The sequence below is a fragment of the Chaetura pelagica genome, unplaced genomic scaffold, assembly GCF_000747805.2.
Source record: "Chaetura pelagica isolate M959 unplaced genomic scaffold, ChaPel_1.0 scaffold116, whole genome shotgun sequence".
Taxonomy (NCBI): domain Eukaryota; kingdom Metazoa; phylum Chordata; class Aves; order Apodiformes; family Apodidae; genus Chaetura; species Chaetura pelagica.
Window position 1 is genome coordinate 3,014,601 of NW_009953655.1, and position 17,223 is coordinate 3,031,823.

General features: G+C 36.3%; 1 protein-coding gene across 1 annotated transcript in view; it reads right to left on the bottom strand.

Annotated features, from left to right (window-relative positions):
• Window positions 1-1,685: 1,685 nt before the first annotated feature.
• Window positions 1,686-17,223, bottom strand: part of POLN (polymerase (DNA directed) nu) — a 90,524-nt gene continuing 74,986 nt past the window's right edge. The window contains exons 22-24 of the mRNA XM_010000244.1: window positions 12,847-12,914; window positions 3,919-3,980; window positions 1,686-2,201 (exon numbers count right to left, since the gene is read on the bottom strand). Of these exons, the coding sequence (XP_009998546.1) occupies window positions 2,133-2,201; window positions 3,919-3,980; window positions 12,847-12,914 (199 nt within the window). The 3' untranslated portion in view covers window positions 1,686-2,132. The remainder of the gene's footprint in view (window positions 2,202-3,918; window positions 3,981-12,846; window positions 12,915-17,223) is intronic.

Here is a 17,223-nt window from a genome sequence, read left to right on the forward strand (position 1 = left end):
CCAAAAGTAGGCCAGTTTGCCTTCTGCCCTCACACCAGTGTATGCAGAATGAGCCTTGGACATGTGATAAAGCAGGGCCCTCACTGCTTGGTTCTCTTCCTTTTGTTAGCTTACTCTGGAAATTTAAAACCAGGAAGTTGTAAAAGCAGAAGGGGCAAACCTGGTATCCAGAGGAGCTCACAGTCCCTCTCTAGAGAAGAACACAAGAAGAACACAATATTAACTTAGCCCACTGTATGACAACCTATGCAAAGTGCATGCATCAGGGGAACTGTGACTGACAGTCTTCGGCAAGGGCTGTGTTTGAAAATTTGTTCTGTATGATGACCTCTGCATTTCTGTAGCTTCATATTTGAACAGATGTCAATTCACAAGACAGGATCAAGGTTCTTTACGTTCTTACCTGTGTTTGTTTTTTGTTAGGCTGAAGGGTATGTCTAGTATGATTTAGGACCTGAAAAAATATGCTATCTAGTTTAAAAGTAAGCAGCCTAAGAAACATACACAAGGTGGAAATCGGCTGGGAAGTGTACAAAAAAAAAAGTCAACTTATTTCAAATAGTAGTAAGGTTAGAATACAGCCTTAAAGAAGCAAGGCTTAATTAGCACAGGCCTCCTGAAAACAGGTCTTCAAGAAGAGTGAAACAGATGAGGGAGTAGAACATTTCACACTTAATCAGTGCCACTGCAAACACAGAAAGCTTGAATATGGCAAAAGCAGATGAAAATTTGTGCAAACCTTTCTCTGTTGAAAAAGACTTGCAGGACCTGGTACAGTGTCCCAGCCATGCAGGCTGGACTCTCCCACAGCCAGAGTTGACCCCAGTTAATATGTAGAAAGTTCTGACTTTGTTTACATGACCACTGCTTATTTTTTATGTATAATATTACATTTTTAGAAACTACAGACTTCAGCTGTTAGCTTACATGTGATTAATATGCAACATAATAAAACAATGGATAATAGTTTAATGCTTTTAAGTGCAATGCAAAATTGTTTAATTTAATTATAGAAATTAAAATTGCTTTAAAACCTCTGTAACTATACACAATTAAAATTTAAATTATATTACTTAAATTAAAATACTATAGTATGTTATACTACTTTTATCATTTGAGATCTAATACTGAAAGATACTGAACACCTCTTAAGAAGTTTTGTGCTATACTTCAACTTCTCAATAATTAGTAGACTTTGAGGACAGTTTCATATTCCACAAGCATGAAGACAGAATTTGGCAACCAGTAATGTTACATAACAAGCTTGTTTAAAGACTAAAATCTACAGAAAACCAAAATATCAATAACAAATCCAAACATTAAAGTAGAAGCCTGAATCCTGAAAAGCACAAGGCTGAATTCTGAAATTTATCTAAACAGTATTTAGCATTAAATCAGTAATAAAAAGAATAGATTAGGCAAAACTATAAACCTCCTTGAAAGTATGCTAGGGCTACCATGTACAAACTGAGTTTGAAATCAGTTGAATTGACAACAATCTGGCTATTTTTAATGCATTTAGGCATCCAGTTTTGTTTACCTGTTTTCCTTCTAAATTCTGCTTATAAACAAAGGTGGGAACTCTAAAGTTTCAAAGAAATGTCCACCTTTCTTTTTCTAAGTCTTTGAAACATGACATTTAATATGTGATAAAGCCAAGCTGCTGCCTTCTACTGACAAATCATAAAAGGAGCTGAACACAACAGTTAAGCACTTGCTGATACAGTGCAAACAGTGTCTTTCTAATGCCAGATTAGAAGTATTTTTAGACAAGCACTCTGCAAAATATTGAACATTTAAGTCTAAACATCCACCTAACTCAAATACATTTGCCCTGTTCCCAAAGGGTTAATATTGTCTTGCTTCATTTCTTACATCTAGTAATTTAGCTGGGAACAAAAGCAGCTCCCTGCTGGTTACCTAGGCTAAAGGAAACACAATGAACTGGTAAAAACCAGTTTTATCTCACTGCTGTTGCCTAGGGCTACAGACAAAATGAAGTAAAAAAATTCACAAGCAGAGTATTAGGTGCTTATGAAAGATCCAGCAGCGCTGTTGCCTAGTGATGCAGCGAGGAATCAGCGCAGGCCAATGAGGTGTGCGGGTGCTGAATAACAGCCCCCATGGCTGTTTCACATCTCCTGCCATTCTGTCATACACCCCCATGATTTCCCTGTAGTAAGAATCACTTTCAAGGGAACCTGTCAGGGGAAAAAAAAAAAAAAGAAGAATGAAAATTTAAATAAACAAACAAACACCTCGCATGTAGCAAGATACTATTTCTGCTTTTCCCTTTGGATGTTGATGCTGCTCTAGATTAGATGCTTACCCAATAGGAAATGTTCTTCAGCTCTCTTAATACTTCATTATCACTCAAATTTTGATTAAAATACCTTAACAATTAAGACTAATATTCAGTTCTGAAATTGCAAGTTCACATTACTGATGTTCAAGGAATATGCTGAAACAAAATTAATCTTATTACACTTTTTGAAAGAGCTACAAAATCAGAGCACTTATAATCAGTACTTTGTCAGTTATGCATAAAGATGCTAGTTTCTTTTACATCCACTTTTCCAGTTCTGGGGTACTTTTGTTGTTGTTTTGATTTTATTTCCATTTGTTTTGCAGTTACTGGTGCTCTGTTACACAGTAGATTTTCTGACATGAAAGCTGCCTCATTAGCAAGGACTATATTTTGGAAAAGAAGCTACTTCAAAGATGAAGCATCCTTTTCCTCAAAGAGTAAAAAGAAATCTCTCCCCATTAAGACTATACGAGTGCTCTACTTTAGTGACATTTTCCCTCCTTATTAAAAAGTAATGTCCATATTAACAGAGCACATAATACATATTTAGTTGAAGCAAGAGTGCTGAAGGAGAGCAGGAGCATTTCACAAAAATCTTTTTATCTTCCACATCTCTGATCCTAAAAGACATATTCTCACTGTTTAGAAGAGTAAACAACATGAACAAAATCACAGAGCTTTTTTTAAAAGATCATTCTCAAATTCTCTGAGATCAAGCTGTTGGTACTTTATGTTTTCTATCTGGCCTCTGCCATCAATCCATTCATGATGCTTCTGAGGAAGATGAAGTATCTTCATGATGCATGTAGTCTAATGTGCAGCAGGAGCAGAAGTATGTCATGATTTCTGCAGTAGTTTGCTCAGGAAATGGAGACCAAAACAAGGGTAATAAAACATGTATCTCCAAATATTTTTACTGCCTATTAAAATGTCCTAATCTGAAACCACCAGACAAGCACCAGTTGCCCAAGAATGTTTTCCTTTTCACCCACTAAAATGTCGTTGTGGTTTAAGAGAGAACTCCTCACAGGAACAACATATTGAATCTATTTGCTAATGCATCAAGATGAATTTGTCCATGCTGTGATAGTAAACACCCTAGACAGAGGTGAAAGAAACTGTTCTGTGTCCCATTTTGTCCATAGGTCATTAAAACTTTCTGACAGTGGTCAGTCTGAAATACGTAAGACTAAAATTATCTTCTGCCCATGTGACTGTGAATGCTCTCACTAACCATGTAAACATTTGTTTTTATTAGAAACATATTTAACTCCTCATATTTTGTTTGATGGCAATTACTTCCTGAGGCATAGTATGAACTATGCTGTCTCTGACAAAGTTGCCTAAAGAGTCTCCTAAAACTATCAGAGAACGATACTGTTGTCATTCACTTTATATACCATCAATAATGTGGATATTTTAATGAACCATTCAGCAGCTTGAGTGCCAGGTATCTAATACTGTCATTAACAATATTCAGATGTAGTATACCTTGAAAACCGGTCTTCTTTTTTAAAAGAATTTGTAGCAAAAGAAACTAGGCAAGCACAGGTGTACAATGTAAGCAAAGTATGCCTGACATGGTAATGGAAATTCAGAATTGTCTCTACCTTCAGTGGCACTTCCAAGGCTGTGGTTTGCTGCAGGGACTCCATTGTTCTTTTTACCAGTGCTGTAAGGTAAATTTGAAAACATGCAGCTTTACTTTCCATGTTAGAACAGTTATATATGTATTTTTTAAAAATCACATGCTTCATATTCTGCTATATAATACCTGCATTCCTACACTAAAAATACTTTAGCCATTCACCATTTCCCAGGGTTTTTCTAAAGTTAAATTTTATCTGTTGTGAAAGGTTCAATTCCTTATTTTAAATAGAATTTTAGAGTGACATTTGGAGAACTATTTAAGTTATATATCCCATAAGTACAGAAGTACATCACTAGTAATTTTTTTTAATGTATAAAGGTACAGCAATTCTGAGTGCTGTATTTCTTAGCTTCCAAGTTCAGTATTCTTAACTATATGTTTGGTGACATTTTACATATTTTTATTTTCTTGTGTGGTCATAAAACACAACATTAAAAAAGCTAGGAAAAAAATAAACAGAAATCTGAGCTGTCTAAAATATCTTAGACCCTGATCTTACTTTGAAGAATAAGTTTTTGAAAAAATTACCTGTGGGATAATGGAGCTATCAAGAATCTAAACAATTAAACTTCAGTATGAATTATGTAACTTAACAACTCATCATGTCATAACACTGTGCTTAGTGCTATTGTGAAAATGAATCTATAATTATTCCAAACCAATCATTTGGGACCAGATTGGTTGTCCTTGGTCATGCCAATTAGTGTTTTGCTTGGCAAAGATTGCTGTAGCAACACAACATGGTTTTAATAAAAATCAAAGAGAAATTCAATGCATAAATGGCTTTTTAAAAAAGAAGTAACTTTTGACCAGTGAAAGTGAAATAGGAAAACAAGGCAGCCCCAGAGCAAAAGTTACTGAGCAATTTCCATTGCTCTGGCAGAATGACTGACTAAATAATGTGTCATCATGTGCCTTACCAAATTGAGAAATATCAGAGTATTCAATACACAGTGATAACTGCTAAACCACTTGGTCACTTAGAAGCTTTCTTTGAAGTTATCTCTTGATGCACATCACTCTTCTTTTCCAGCTGAGGTTAAAGGAGACACAAGAACTCTGAAGAAGCTGTGTATGGTTGTTGCTCTGGCTGCTGCCAAACCCTTCTCTAATGATGCCAGCGATGTTTTGTGTCACATCTGTGACTGAGGCTGGCTGGATAACAATGATGAGGATAACTAGCTTCTCCCTGATCAGAAGTGGAGTGCTGAGACCATGCTGGCTCGCTCAGACTTGTGTACTAATGAGCTGTCATAAGATTTTCCATGAAGTCCAAATTATGCAGTAACTCAAAAGATCAGTGGCTGAAGTGCCAAGGCTGAGGAAACAGAGACATTTGTTGACAGATCTGTGTACAGCTACACCAATGTATTTGCTTCGTGTTAGATTTGAGGTAGTTTATGGTCCAGTGTAGGACACAAAGTCATTTTTGGAGAGCAGAAACGAACAACCACAGATTGTGAAAGGGGAAGTGCTGGCCTAAATAATTACCCATTTAAAACCTAGTCCAAGTCAACACAACTATTAATAGCAAAGTGTTGCACTGCCTGCGTCTTGAGAAGCCCATTCTGAATTTGAAGAAGCTGCCAGCTCGGGGAGGTCAGCAATGCAGCAGACGTTGGGGCACTCCAACCAGGTGGCATGCCTTCAGAAGGCAAAGTGGGTTGCCAGGCAGTCCCTGGGCAAACATTTTTCCATCAGTAAGCTCCCCACCAGGCAAGGACTGCACACAGCTTTTGTGAGAGCACAGCATCTGGATTCTGCACTTCTCATGCAGAATCACTCAGCTCTCCAAGTTCCACCAAAGCACTTATGAACAATCTGAGGGCACACTCAGCTCTGTGCAACCTCACATTTTTTGAGCTTTTAGAGAAATAAAGAGCAATAGAGCATTAGGATAATAGGAGGAATAGGCCTTTTTGATAAAAAAAAGCTCCAATGGGGAACAAAAGAGGGAGCATGAGTCAGCAGCATCGATCCATGGTTGAAAGATGGGAGTGCTATGATAAAAGGTGCTGTCTGCATTTGCACTGAGTTAGACTAGTTTCCTCCCTAGTTCTCTAGACCTCTGAATATTACCAGCTCCCTCCCATATAAGTCTCTTCCCCCAAAGGGGATTCACAATGGCAGCAATGATTCCAACATGTTTCTCTGCTGGTTCACACAGTTTTCACTTTAAAGTATCTGGGACAATCAGAATTCTGCTGCATCCTTAACTGCTCTTAATTTTAAAAAGCAGCAATTAAAGCGGCCACATAAATGAAGAAACCTAATGGTTCCTCATTCACTTTGACAGCCCATTAAAAGCTTCTCCGTGGGTTGTTTCCATTTTCTTCACTGTTTTTTTTCTGTGCCAGAAAAAAACAAACCTGTTTTTTTGCTCTGCTCTTTTTCTCATGTCACACTGACTTTTCTATCTCTTCCCAGAGTTTAGTGGGTGGCATAGTAAAACCATTCATTTCAAGCAATCTGAGGTTTTGCCTGGATTTCAGGCTTTTGAAATCATCCCTTTGAAAGTATTCAAAAGATTTACCTACATCTACCTCACAACAGATTTTTACTGAAATAATAAATATATGATGATAACAGAAATATCAAGAAAAAGCAGCTGTATTACCATTCCTGTTCAGCAGTCTGATAAGACAGAGAAGAGTGAAGAAAAAAGCATTTAAACTAAATGCTTTGCACAAAAAGAAATAGGTAAACTGGCTCAATACACTTAGGCTAGAAATTGAAAGTTCTAGATTTTGGAAACATGAAATTCTGGAACAGTCTCCCAGTGGTAGTAAATTTTAAAATAATTTATAAAATATATAATTTATAAAAAAGGAATGTGCTGACTGCAGGAGAGATTCCCTCTAGTCCTATGTGTCTAATATCTGGTTCTCGTGCTCCTCTCAAATCTCTTTCAAAATTTCCTCATTCTCAAGGCTCAAAATAAACAATCCAGAGATACAAACTTTATCTCCTCTATCTCATATACATTATAGAGTGTGGGCACTTAGAAAAGCAACCACAATGTTTAAACAGATCTCTATTTACCACTCTTAATTTTTTGTTTATTTCCTAAGACTTAAATTGGAGGGTTTGGGGGTAATGATTATTTCTGTTCAGTCAAGAATCAGGTATATCTAGGGCACATAAATTATTAATTTTAAAATGTTCCTTTGCAGGCAGTTATATACTGCAATGGCATCTGTAAAATGCTGTTCTCTCAACCTTTGCAATTTATCTCTCAAACCCCAGAGTCAGCAATTATAGCATCTGTTGATTATGCTCACCCTGGAAGCTTTTCTAAGTGCTAATTATGTCATGTTAAAATATTATGTATAAAAAATAAACAAATGGTGGCAGCAAAGTGAGGAGATGATAGATGAAATGAAATTTTAACATACATTTTAACATACATTTGATTTTCTTGATACAGGCCAGAATAAATATGCTTACTGAAAGTGTTGTGAACAGGAGCAAAGACAAGACACGCATGCCTGCTGTAGAACAAAAGCTTATTTATCCCTCTCAAAATGAAGACATTTTTCAAGCTCTTTCACCTATGAAATTATGACTCCAGAAACATGTCAAACCTGGCCAGGCATCTGATACATGGAATAGGGATTTTTGCAAATCGAAAGCTGTCTGGAGGCATCTTTAACTTACGCACCAGTGTTCTCCAAATTAGAAAGCATCATTGCCTTGTGATGACCAGCTCATTCTTTTGTTGTTCTGCTACTTGAGTGCCCTTCTGAACATGTGCACTCTTTTATGCAGCTGCCTTAGTACCCATTGAGTGGGAAATTGTATCACAACAAACTGAAATTCTATGGAATTTGTACGAGTCAAAAATCTGTATTGGCAGATTAAAAAAAAATAAAATCTAAGATATTGGTTTTCAGGTAGTAATAATTTAATTATCTGAATATAACAATAAATAGGCATAGTTTATTCTGTTTGGTTTGGTTGGCTGGTTGTAGTTTTTTTTCTTAGACTGGCCGTTTTGCTTCTTACACTTTAAGCATTTCAGCTGAAATATTTTATACCTGGTAAAATATTTTAAAATGGTATTAAAATGTATGTTTTACATGTACCAAATATCAGAATGGATGCAGAAATTCTAAAAAAACATACTTGAAAATTGCCCTAATGCAATGTGAGATTGAACAGTCCAACACAAAGTACTGGAAAATATTTCTACAGAAAAATGTTATTTCAAGTAAAAAGTGTCTTTCATTTAATTCTGCTTCTCACTAATGGATGTATTTAAGCAAGCATAGTGACAAGGAACAATCCACAGCAATCACTAGGGCCAAAGTTCACCTTTCAAATACAGCAGGTATATATGGCATTCACATCAGAAACCAGAACTTACGGTTGTAATGAGGAGGATTCCAGTACTGTAAAAACAAAATGATTCTGCATTTCTTCACCCCAAAGTGTATTCCTCTTTTTAGCAGTAATTTATTCCAACTAATCCAAGGGCAAAGAGGCATTTCAAGCAGGGTGTAGAGAGGCAGTCTCAGAAATAGTCTCCACAAAATGAAAAATTGGGTTCTGCAATTCCTCAATACTCTTCCAGGGTCCCTAGACAGACTCAGTTTGATCAGGGGGCAGTCTGTCTACCTGAGCACACAGACTTCAGAACTCAGCAATGCTATGCCCTCTCAGATCCAAGAGCCCAAAATATCACCTGCCTTTCTGTTTCCTGGGTTGCCAGAGAGCTCAGGATGTGAGGAAGCCAGACAGGGAAGCTGGCAAGAAATCAGGCAGATTATTGATGGTAAAACTGACAGTCTCCTGCCAAAACGAAAGCAATTTCTGCCAAATGTTTTAATTTTATCTTTCCAGGCACCCTCTAACAGAAAATGAGGATTTTTGAAAAGCTCTTCTGTTGTCTTGTTCTTGTCCTAAACAGAGAATTGAGGCAAATAATTTATAAAATTAAAATATTTGAAATAATCTGTTTGGTATAGATTATTAGGTGCACTATACATTTGATTTTGGTACTGAAAACTACTGAAAATTCTTATTTTGGCTTATGAAATCCTAAACAGGAGTAGAAAAAGCATCAGCACTATGACTGCCTTGTGGCAATTCTCAGCATCCACTCAATAGAGTCCAAGAAGCAAATAGGCATTTTAATGTTGTAAAATAACACAAAAGAGGCACTTCTGTAAGGGAAATGCTGCTGGGAAGGGTTATGTTCTGCACTATGATCTAATGGTAAAAATACTATTTACCTTTATATTCTTAATTTATATACCTGAAAAGTATTTTAAGCTTTCATATCCATTCTGTGAATAAGAAAACTTAGACATAAATTTGCTGTTGCTTTCCTGAAAAAGCAGAGCAGAAGCATGACTGGAATCAGAATGCAAACACTCTGAATAGTAGGCCAGTGCTTCTTGGATCACACCAAATGCAGGAGCCTGACACAGCTCTGAGCTGCAGTCCATTAAAGCCATCAAACACTCCTCAGTTTTAAGTCCACGTCTTTCCCTTGACTGGGCTTTGTGACTGTACAACTGAGATTTCTCTCCAGATCATTAAGCTGCAGGCTGGAATCTGCAAGTCAGCAGATCCTGTAATTTAAAGTTTCTGAATGACCAAAAACTCATGAGATGTACAAAGAAAAAGCTGACAGCTAAAGAATATTGGCGAGTAACAGTAGGAAGAGTAAGGACCTAAAAGAGAAAGAACTTTGGATAAAGGAGTGAAAACCGTATTTGGACATTCAAAGCACTGAAGTGAATTGGGAACACACGTGCTCCTGACACTCCTTCATTGGTTTAAAATTCAAATCCCTAATTTGTTACCACACTGAGCAGCTCCCAAAATAACTGGAAAATATTAGGAGAAAAGAGACCTCCTGTTTAGTTTATTCTGAAAAGAATCTAGGTCAACTGCTCTCAGACTGCTCTGTGACATGTACCAAAGCTGTTCACACCATGGACTGGGGACCACAGAGAGATCTGCTTCACCAGTCATGCTGCTGACTGGAAGTTACGGGCTGATTCAGGTGCACCCTCTCTCTGCCTGTTCAGATCAAGCAAAATCCTTGCTTGTGACACTGAAGGAAGAGCCACTTAGTCCCTTTTAAGACAAATTGGGTTAGTTCTTTTGTCAGTAGCAGAAATATTTGCAAAACACACAATCACGGAATGGTTGAGGTTGGAAGGGACCTCTGGAGCTCATCTGGTCCAACACCACTGCTCAAACAGAGCTGTCTGGAATCAGCTGCTCAGGATCATGTCCAAATAGCTTCTCCAAGGATGGAGACTTCACAACCTCTCTGAGCAACTTGTGCCAGTGCTTGATCACACTCACAGTTAAAAAGTGTTTCCTGATGTTCAGAGGGAACCCCCTGTTTTTCTGTTCGTGCCTGTTGCCTCTGGTCTTGCCACTGGGCACCAGTGGAAAGAACCTGGCTCCAGCTCCTGCATCCCTTTCCTTCAGGTATGGATATACATTAATAAGACTCTCCTGAACTATCTCTTCTCCAGGCTGAGCAGCCCCAGCTCTCTCAGCCTTTCCTCATAAAATGCTCCAGTCCCTTAATAGTCTTTGTGGCCCTTCAGTGAACTCTCTACACCAGGTCCATGGCTCTCTTGCACTGGGGAGCACAGAACTGGATGCACCACTTCAGGGTAGGTCTCATGAGAGATAGATAAAGGGGAAGGAAATAAATGAATGAAGAAGGAAACTAATGTCTTAGGTTGGTCTTCAGTGTTAAAGAAAAGACATTTCATCACTCTTCTGTTTTGAGGCAACTAAGTATATCTGAACTTACTGCAACAGAGAGTTTTCTTTTTTCCTTTGCCTCTCCAGGCAAAGTAGAGACAAACCTAAAAATCAGTCTTCAATCAGGAGAATGAAACAAGCTTCCATCTTGAACACTCAAGCTTGGCAGCCTATGCTAGTTCAATGGCAATTTGCAAGGTATCTCAGGCCTCTAGACTGCCCAGGTCTATTTCCTAAAGATCATCTTAGCAATTTTAATTACATGGTGATAGCTTTGAAGCAGAACAAGGAGTTTACAAGTCTATTTGTTCTGTACACTGCAGCAAGATGTGGAGATATTTGAACTAGTTGCATTGTGGTGTGCAGAGCAGGTAACTTGAGTATTTGAAATGGACTCTTTTTGTCTTTTCAGAAAAGAGCCTCTAGTCATCATGTTTATATAGTGGGATAATTTACTTCTATGATTCATATGATAGCTAGAGGTCTTTTATATTATACTGAAAAAAATATTAATTTTGCTGTATTTACTACAAATTCATACTAGTTACAGAGTTCAGAACTTGACATGATGAGGGCAGAATCTATGATTTTCTATATGTATAAGCAACCATAAATAATTTTTATCTTTTGTGTAGTATTTTAGCTTCACACTTCATGTAAATGGATGTAAAATAAGCTAATAAAAAATTGTTCTGTGCTATCTTACAGATCTCATTCAATATACTATACTTTCTAACTCTGAAACACTTTCAGATACTGTTTTTTTCTGAGATACCACAATCTCTGATAAATTGTGTGGGTTTTTTTTTAATTTAAACTAGATTTGAAATCCTGCCTTTAGAGGTCAAATGTTAATATATTAACCTGATTTGTTACAATGCCCTCAATATATTGAACTTAAATATTTCCCAGGTTCTTTGTTTTGATTAGATGGAGATTTAATGTTCTCATTATGAACGAATACTCACAAGAGGGATCAGTGATGAAATGAGACTAACACAGAAAATTGTACTGTTTAGATTAATGCAACACAGAAAGATGAAATAATTTTTTTCTTAGATGCTTAGGTTATAATGCAATATATGATGGAGTTAAGCTTTTTTCAGAGATGACCAGTGATAGGACAAAGAGTAATGGGTTCAAATTGGAGCATTCAAGGTTCAAGGTGAGCATTGGAGTTTCAAGGTGAATATCAGAATTATTTTTTTTTACTGTGAGAGTGACAGAGCACTGGAACAGGCTGCCCAGAGAGGTTGTGGAGTTTCCTTCACTGAAGACATTCAAAACCCGCCTGGATGCGTTCCTGTGTGATGTGCTCTGGGTGATCCTGCTCTGGCAGGGGGGTTGGACTAGATGATCTTTCGAGGTCCCTTCCAACCCCTAGGATTCTATGATTCTGTGATTCTATGATATTTCTAGCTTATAATGCAATATGTTTCTCATATTGGTTCATTTAAAATATTTGCAACATTAAGCCAATTGTTTTAGCTGAAGGTATTGCTGAACTTCAAACTGGACCAGTTTGAGAACAAACGTTTGGTGCCTGCAGAAAAAAAATGCACTACCTACTAGAGAAGAGACCCAACAGCTCCCTATGTGCCCTCGTTTGCTAGCTAAATTTGTACCAGATGCTGAGAAAAAAACTGGCTTAGGAAATGATGTCTGGAAGTAAAGCACATGAGAGGATAAAAACGTAAGCAGGAACTTCTACTAACCCTTAACCTTGAAAGTTCCATCACAAAGCTCTCTTTTTATAAAAAAGCAGTAAAACAACTTAGAAATTACAGTACATTATACTCTTACATTGAGAATTTTGTACTTCTTTATGTAACACAGCCCAGTCATTAATATTGAGGAAGCTACTTTCCAAGCCCTGCTTTTTAAGCTGGTTTATTTCCTTCTGAATGCCATTTAAGCCTTGGAGGAAGTATTATTTATCTTTACAGGATTCACACATTGGATGAGGGAATCTTGAGAAGAAAACTAAATACAAATAAGCATGTTGATGAACTCCAGATGAGGATTATATCCCACTTTAACTAGCTTAATTATGAGAATCAATGTGCTTCTTCTTGTTACATTAATTCTATGTCTTCTGAGAAATCAGTTTATAGGGATTTAAAATGGGGAGGATGAGAAATATTTTATTTACCTGAAAATTCCTGGATTTGAGAATCTTCTACTTCAAACAACAACTCATCATGAATCTGGGCAATTAACCTGAAAAATTTCAGATAATATATGCAAGAAATTTCTATCAGTGCTTTCCATTCATATAATCAATTCTTTGTCACATGTACAATGGGTATTTTAAAGTGAAAAAAAAACATCCTCAGAAAATGAAAACTTCATTAATGGAGTCAAAAGGTTTGCCACTCCACATATTCTGAAAACATAATGGCCATGGTCACAAACCAAAACTGCTAGCTTGTAAATGCCACTCAGAGATTTGATGATGTGACAAGGTATTACTTAAAACCAATGTAATTTGCAGAAAATGGCAATAAATTATAGAGGCAGGCTATGTTTAGTTAAGACAGCTTGTTTTTTTCAAGTTGAGCTGGAATAAATGTCATTGCAAATGGGTGCTTTTACTAACACAGGTTAGGTCAATAGTAAGAGTGCTTGGCTCACTGGTATACCAAACTTAACTCTTAGTATGGGGTTGGCCAGTGACTTGAGTCCTTTCCAGGAGATAACCTTTTCACTTAAATGCAGAGTAGGTGTGCTCATGCTGCTAAACAAGAGGGTAGAAGAATGAAAATGTAGGCACAGACACACAACCTGATCTGTTGCCTCTGCTATCAGGACAGGTGCCCTCATAAGAACAGAGTGTACAGCTAAAAGCAGTGACATCTTGAAACCCATGCAATTCCACATACCTGGGCTCTTCAGTCAGAGCTGTTTTGTAATTAATTTATGCTGCTGCTTTGTTTTACATTTTGTCTGTATTAATTCTATATAGGCAGGTCTCTTGCATATGGACTGTGACTTAATTGTTCAGTGCTTACAGAAGTAGAACCCTAAATTGTTGGGTGCAAAACTACTTTCACTATAGGAATAAGAAAGGTATTTGGTTGAGTCAGGTTTAAGGCAGAATAGATCTAAACTAGCATCTGTGCTCCCTGAGTGTAGTTCTCAGGAAGGAAAAATACTGTGTCTGATTAGACCAAATTCCTACTAGATTTATTTTAATACTTCTTTAATAATTGCAGCTGGGAGTCTAAGTCATGAAACTGTACCACATATTTCCAAATTGCTTTGCAATTTGTAGATAACATTTAAATTAATGCCGATTGTAGATTTATAACCGAACAGTTATTTGAGTAAATAAATAGTTCTTTACGAAAGGCTGAACCATCACTATGGTTACTACTTATAACTTTTCACAGCTTTCAGGAAAATATCCTAAGATAGTTTCACACTGCCTTAAATTACAATGTGACATTGACTAACAGTGTGGTGAGCTCTAATAATAGATCTTAAATTATTAGTCACTTACAACACAGTCAGAAGCAGAGTGATACAGATTAACATATTTCTAATAGGAAATTGGGACACAGGATCCAAAAAGAAATAAAGGAAAAGATCAGGATCATCTGTAGCAAAGAGAATCACAAAAACTTATAATTTCTAATGTAAGTAAATTAATTAAGCCAAGGGACTCCTCATAATCATTGAAATTACATGTAAAAAGATATAAATTAGAAGGAACTGTGAACATTAAAACCTTTGAATGTACTGTAAAGCAATGAAATAACTGAAAATAATGTCATTGATCAAATCAGTGCAATAAAAATGTGATAGACTGGTTGTTATTTGTAACAGAACAGTGTTTCATGCCTTCAGGCTTAGAGTATGATAAATTCTGAATATTTCATAGAATTATCATAGACTTTGGTAAGGAAAAGTCCTTTCTTAGAAGAACTTACCCTATAAATTTAAAATTTTATCATAAATCTATCAGGATTTAGGAACAGAGGAAAAATAATTGGATATTCAAAACCACTTAGCATTGGATCAATGGATCACCTCATCTCTGCACTAAAAGTAAAGCTGAGTTCGGGAGGAATGAGTCTGAAATATCATCAGTGCTACCTTATGTGTCTCAGAAAACCTGTGGAAGCAATGTAAACTGAACTCAAAATTCCTGTCTAAACAGCACAATAGACCTTACACAACTCTACATGCTCCATCCATTACACCTATCTACCCTATCTTGAACATCTAGTGGTTCATTTAAGCTCAGGACAACATTCTGTCTGCTAAAACACAGAACTAGCAGTTAGCCTTGCAGAGTCTTTTTCTAGTGCTGTTACTTTCCTGCTGAGCAATGCACTTTCAGTTAGAAAATGCAGATCGTGTCTCTCTCAGAAATGTAAGAAATAAGTATTTCTAGTACAGATGGAAGATATTACATAATTTTTCATTAATGCTAAACATTATTTCCTAGTGTGATCCTGAGAAGTGAAACAGTACAAACTACTTCATTCTTAGTTTTCATCAAACAAGTCAGATTTCCTTTTATGATTTCTTATCTCTTCCTTACCCATCCTGCATCTACTTTACAAGATCTACTCTTTCAGGTTTACAGCATAAGGCCACCTGTATTTTTTCAGGGTTGTCAGAGTAATAACATTCACATGCAATCTGCTGTTTCTCAGGAGGAAGCATTCCATTTGATATCGATACAGATGAAAGAAAAATCAAAGCAATTCATACATTCAAAATTTATAGCTTTCCCCATTCCCGTGCATGCACACACCTACCCATTGCACACCCTGATTGAAAGAAGTTTGAAAAATAAAACCCTATACTTTTCCTTAGTAACTTAATTGAATCATCTTCACTTTGAAGGAATATTGAAATAGCCAGCAATCTGGATCCACCACATGTCCATTCCAGACCCCTCATTTCACTTCAGTCTAGGTTGCTTTCTCACTCACTTCCCTCACCACAGCCCCTGACACTCCCACACGAGCCCTAAGCACAGGCAGCAGGAAGGAAGGGAACGAGACAGGTTGAGCCATAGGTGTATGGTGTTAAGTATGTTGCTTAAACCATATCCGAGAGGAGCTCATGTATTACATCCAGCTGGCTGGTTTAAGAGTTTAAACAGAAAATACATTAAAATAAGGTTTAAAATTGGGTAAGGGGGAAAATCTTAAAAAAGAGTGTCCAACTGTCAAGCATAACAAGGAATTAAGGGCACCTTATTCTGACAAAGAACCAGGCTAGGAAGCCCAGATCTAAATGGCTTTAAGTTCCTCCTCTTGGTTAGCTCTACATCTTCAGGGAAAAAGTGGTGTGGCACCATCAGGTTATCTGATTCTGAGCTAGAGTACTCAAGTGTAAAATTTCTATTAAAAAATACAAAATTTAGTTCTAATCTGAAGACATGCTGAGAATTAATCATAACTGAACAATAGATTTACTAAAGCCAAAGAATTCTATTTGGAGGAGAAAAGAAGATATGTGAAATCTATCACAGCTTATTTAAGTAAAAAATTCTAGTTAAAAAAAAACCAACTATAATGCATTACTTAAGAGCATAGGACCAAGTTAACAGTTAAGTTTTTACGTAGGTACAATAACAATGTATAAACATTTAAAAAGTTTCTAAAAGTACACTACTTTAAAAAGAGGATTAATTGTCACTTGGTAGCACAATAACCATTTAGAAATACTTAAAAAAATCAGTCATTTTCTATTCACATATGGTTTTCTTCTTATTTAAAAAAAGCACTGTGTGCCTGATTATTGAAATTAATACAATTTTCTGACACAATATTATTAGATTCTATATCCCAAATATTAATATCCTTGTCTGTCATCCTATGTTATCTCCTTTTTTGATGAATATAATAATAATAATCCAACTAGTAACATCACATTTTTTCATTTTGAATTTGAAACCTGTAAATGCATAATGGGAGACTTAAAATTTGCAGACAGGAGAGGGCATAGTTAAAAGCTTTATATATATTATGATAAGTTTAAAAAAAAATCCCAAAATAACATAAAGGCTGTTGAGTGGTTAGAAAAAAATGATAAAAAGAATAAGATATTTTGAAATCAGATAAATGGGGAAATATGAAAATGAGTATATATAATAACAAATTGAAAGATATTTTATGACCTGTAACTGAAAACCAAGAACTTAAAGACTTTAAAATTTGAGAAATTAATACTAAATACATTCATATTTAATTAAACAAAATATTAGTTTATAAGGTATGTAATGAAAAACATTGCCAGAAAAAGTCAGAATGGTTGCTCTTGTAAAAAACACTTGTCTGGATTTAGAAATTATAACATCCATGATTTTGGGGGAAGACTTTTAAATCTTCTCTTTCAGAACTTAGACTTGCCCCCACCACCAGAGAGAGATGAAAATCTGCAGACAGAAAGGCTGTCCTACTACAGATCTTACACCTTCCTCCTGAAGCATCTGCTGCTGGCCACACTCCGTGATAATGGACCAGATGGGTGTTGAATCTAATTCTTCTTAGAAATCTCCATGTTCCCT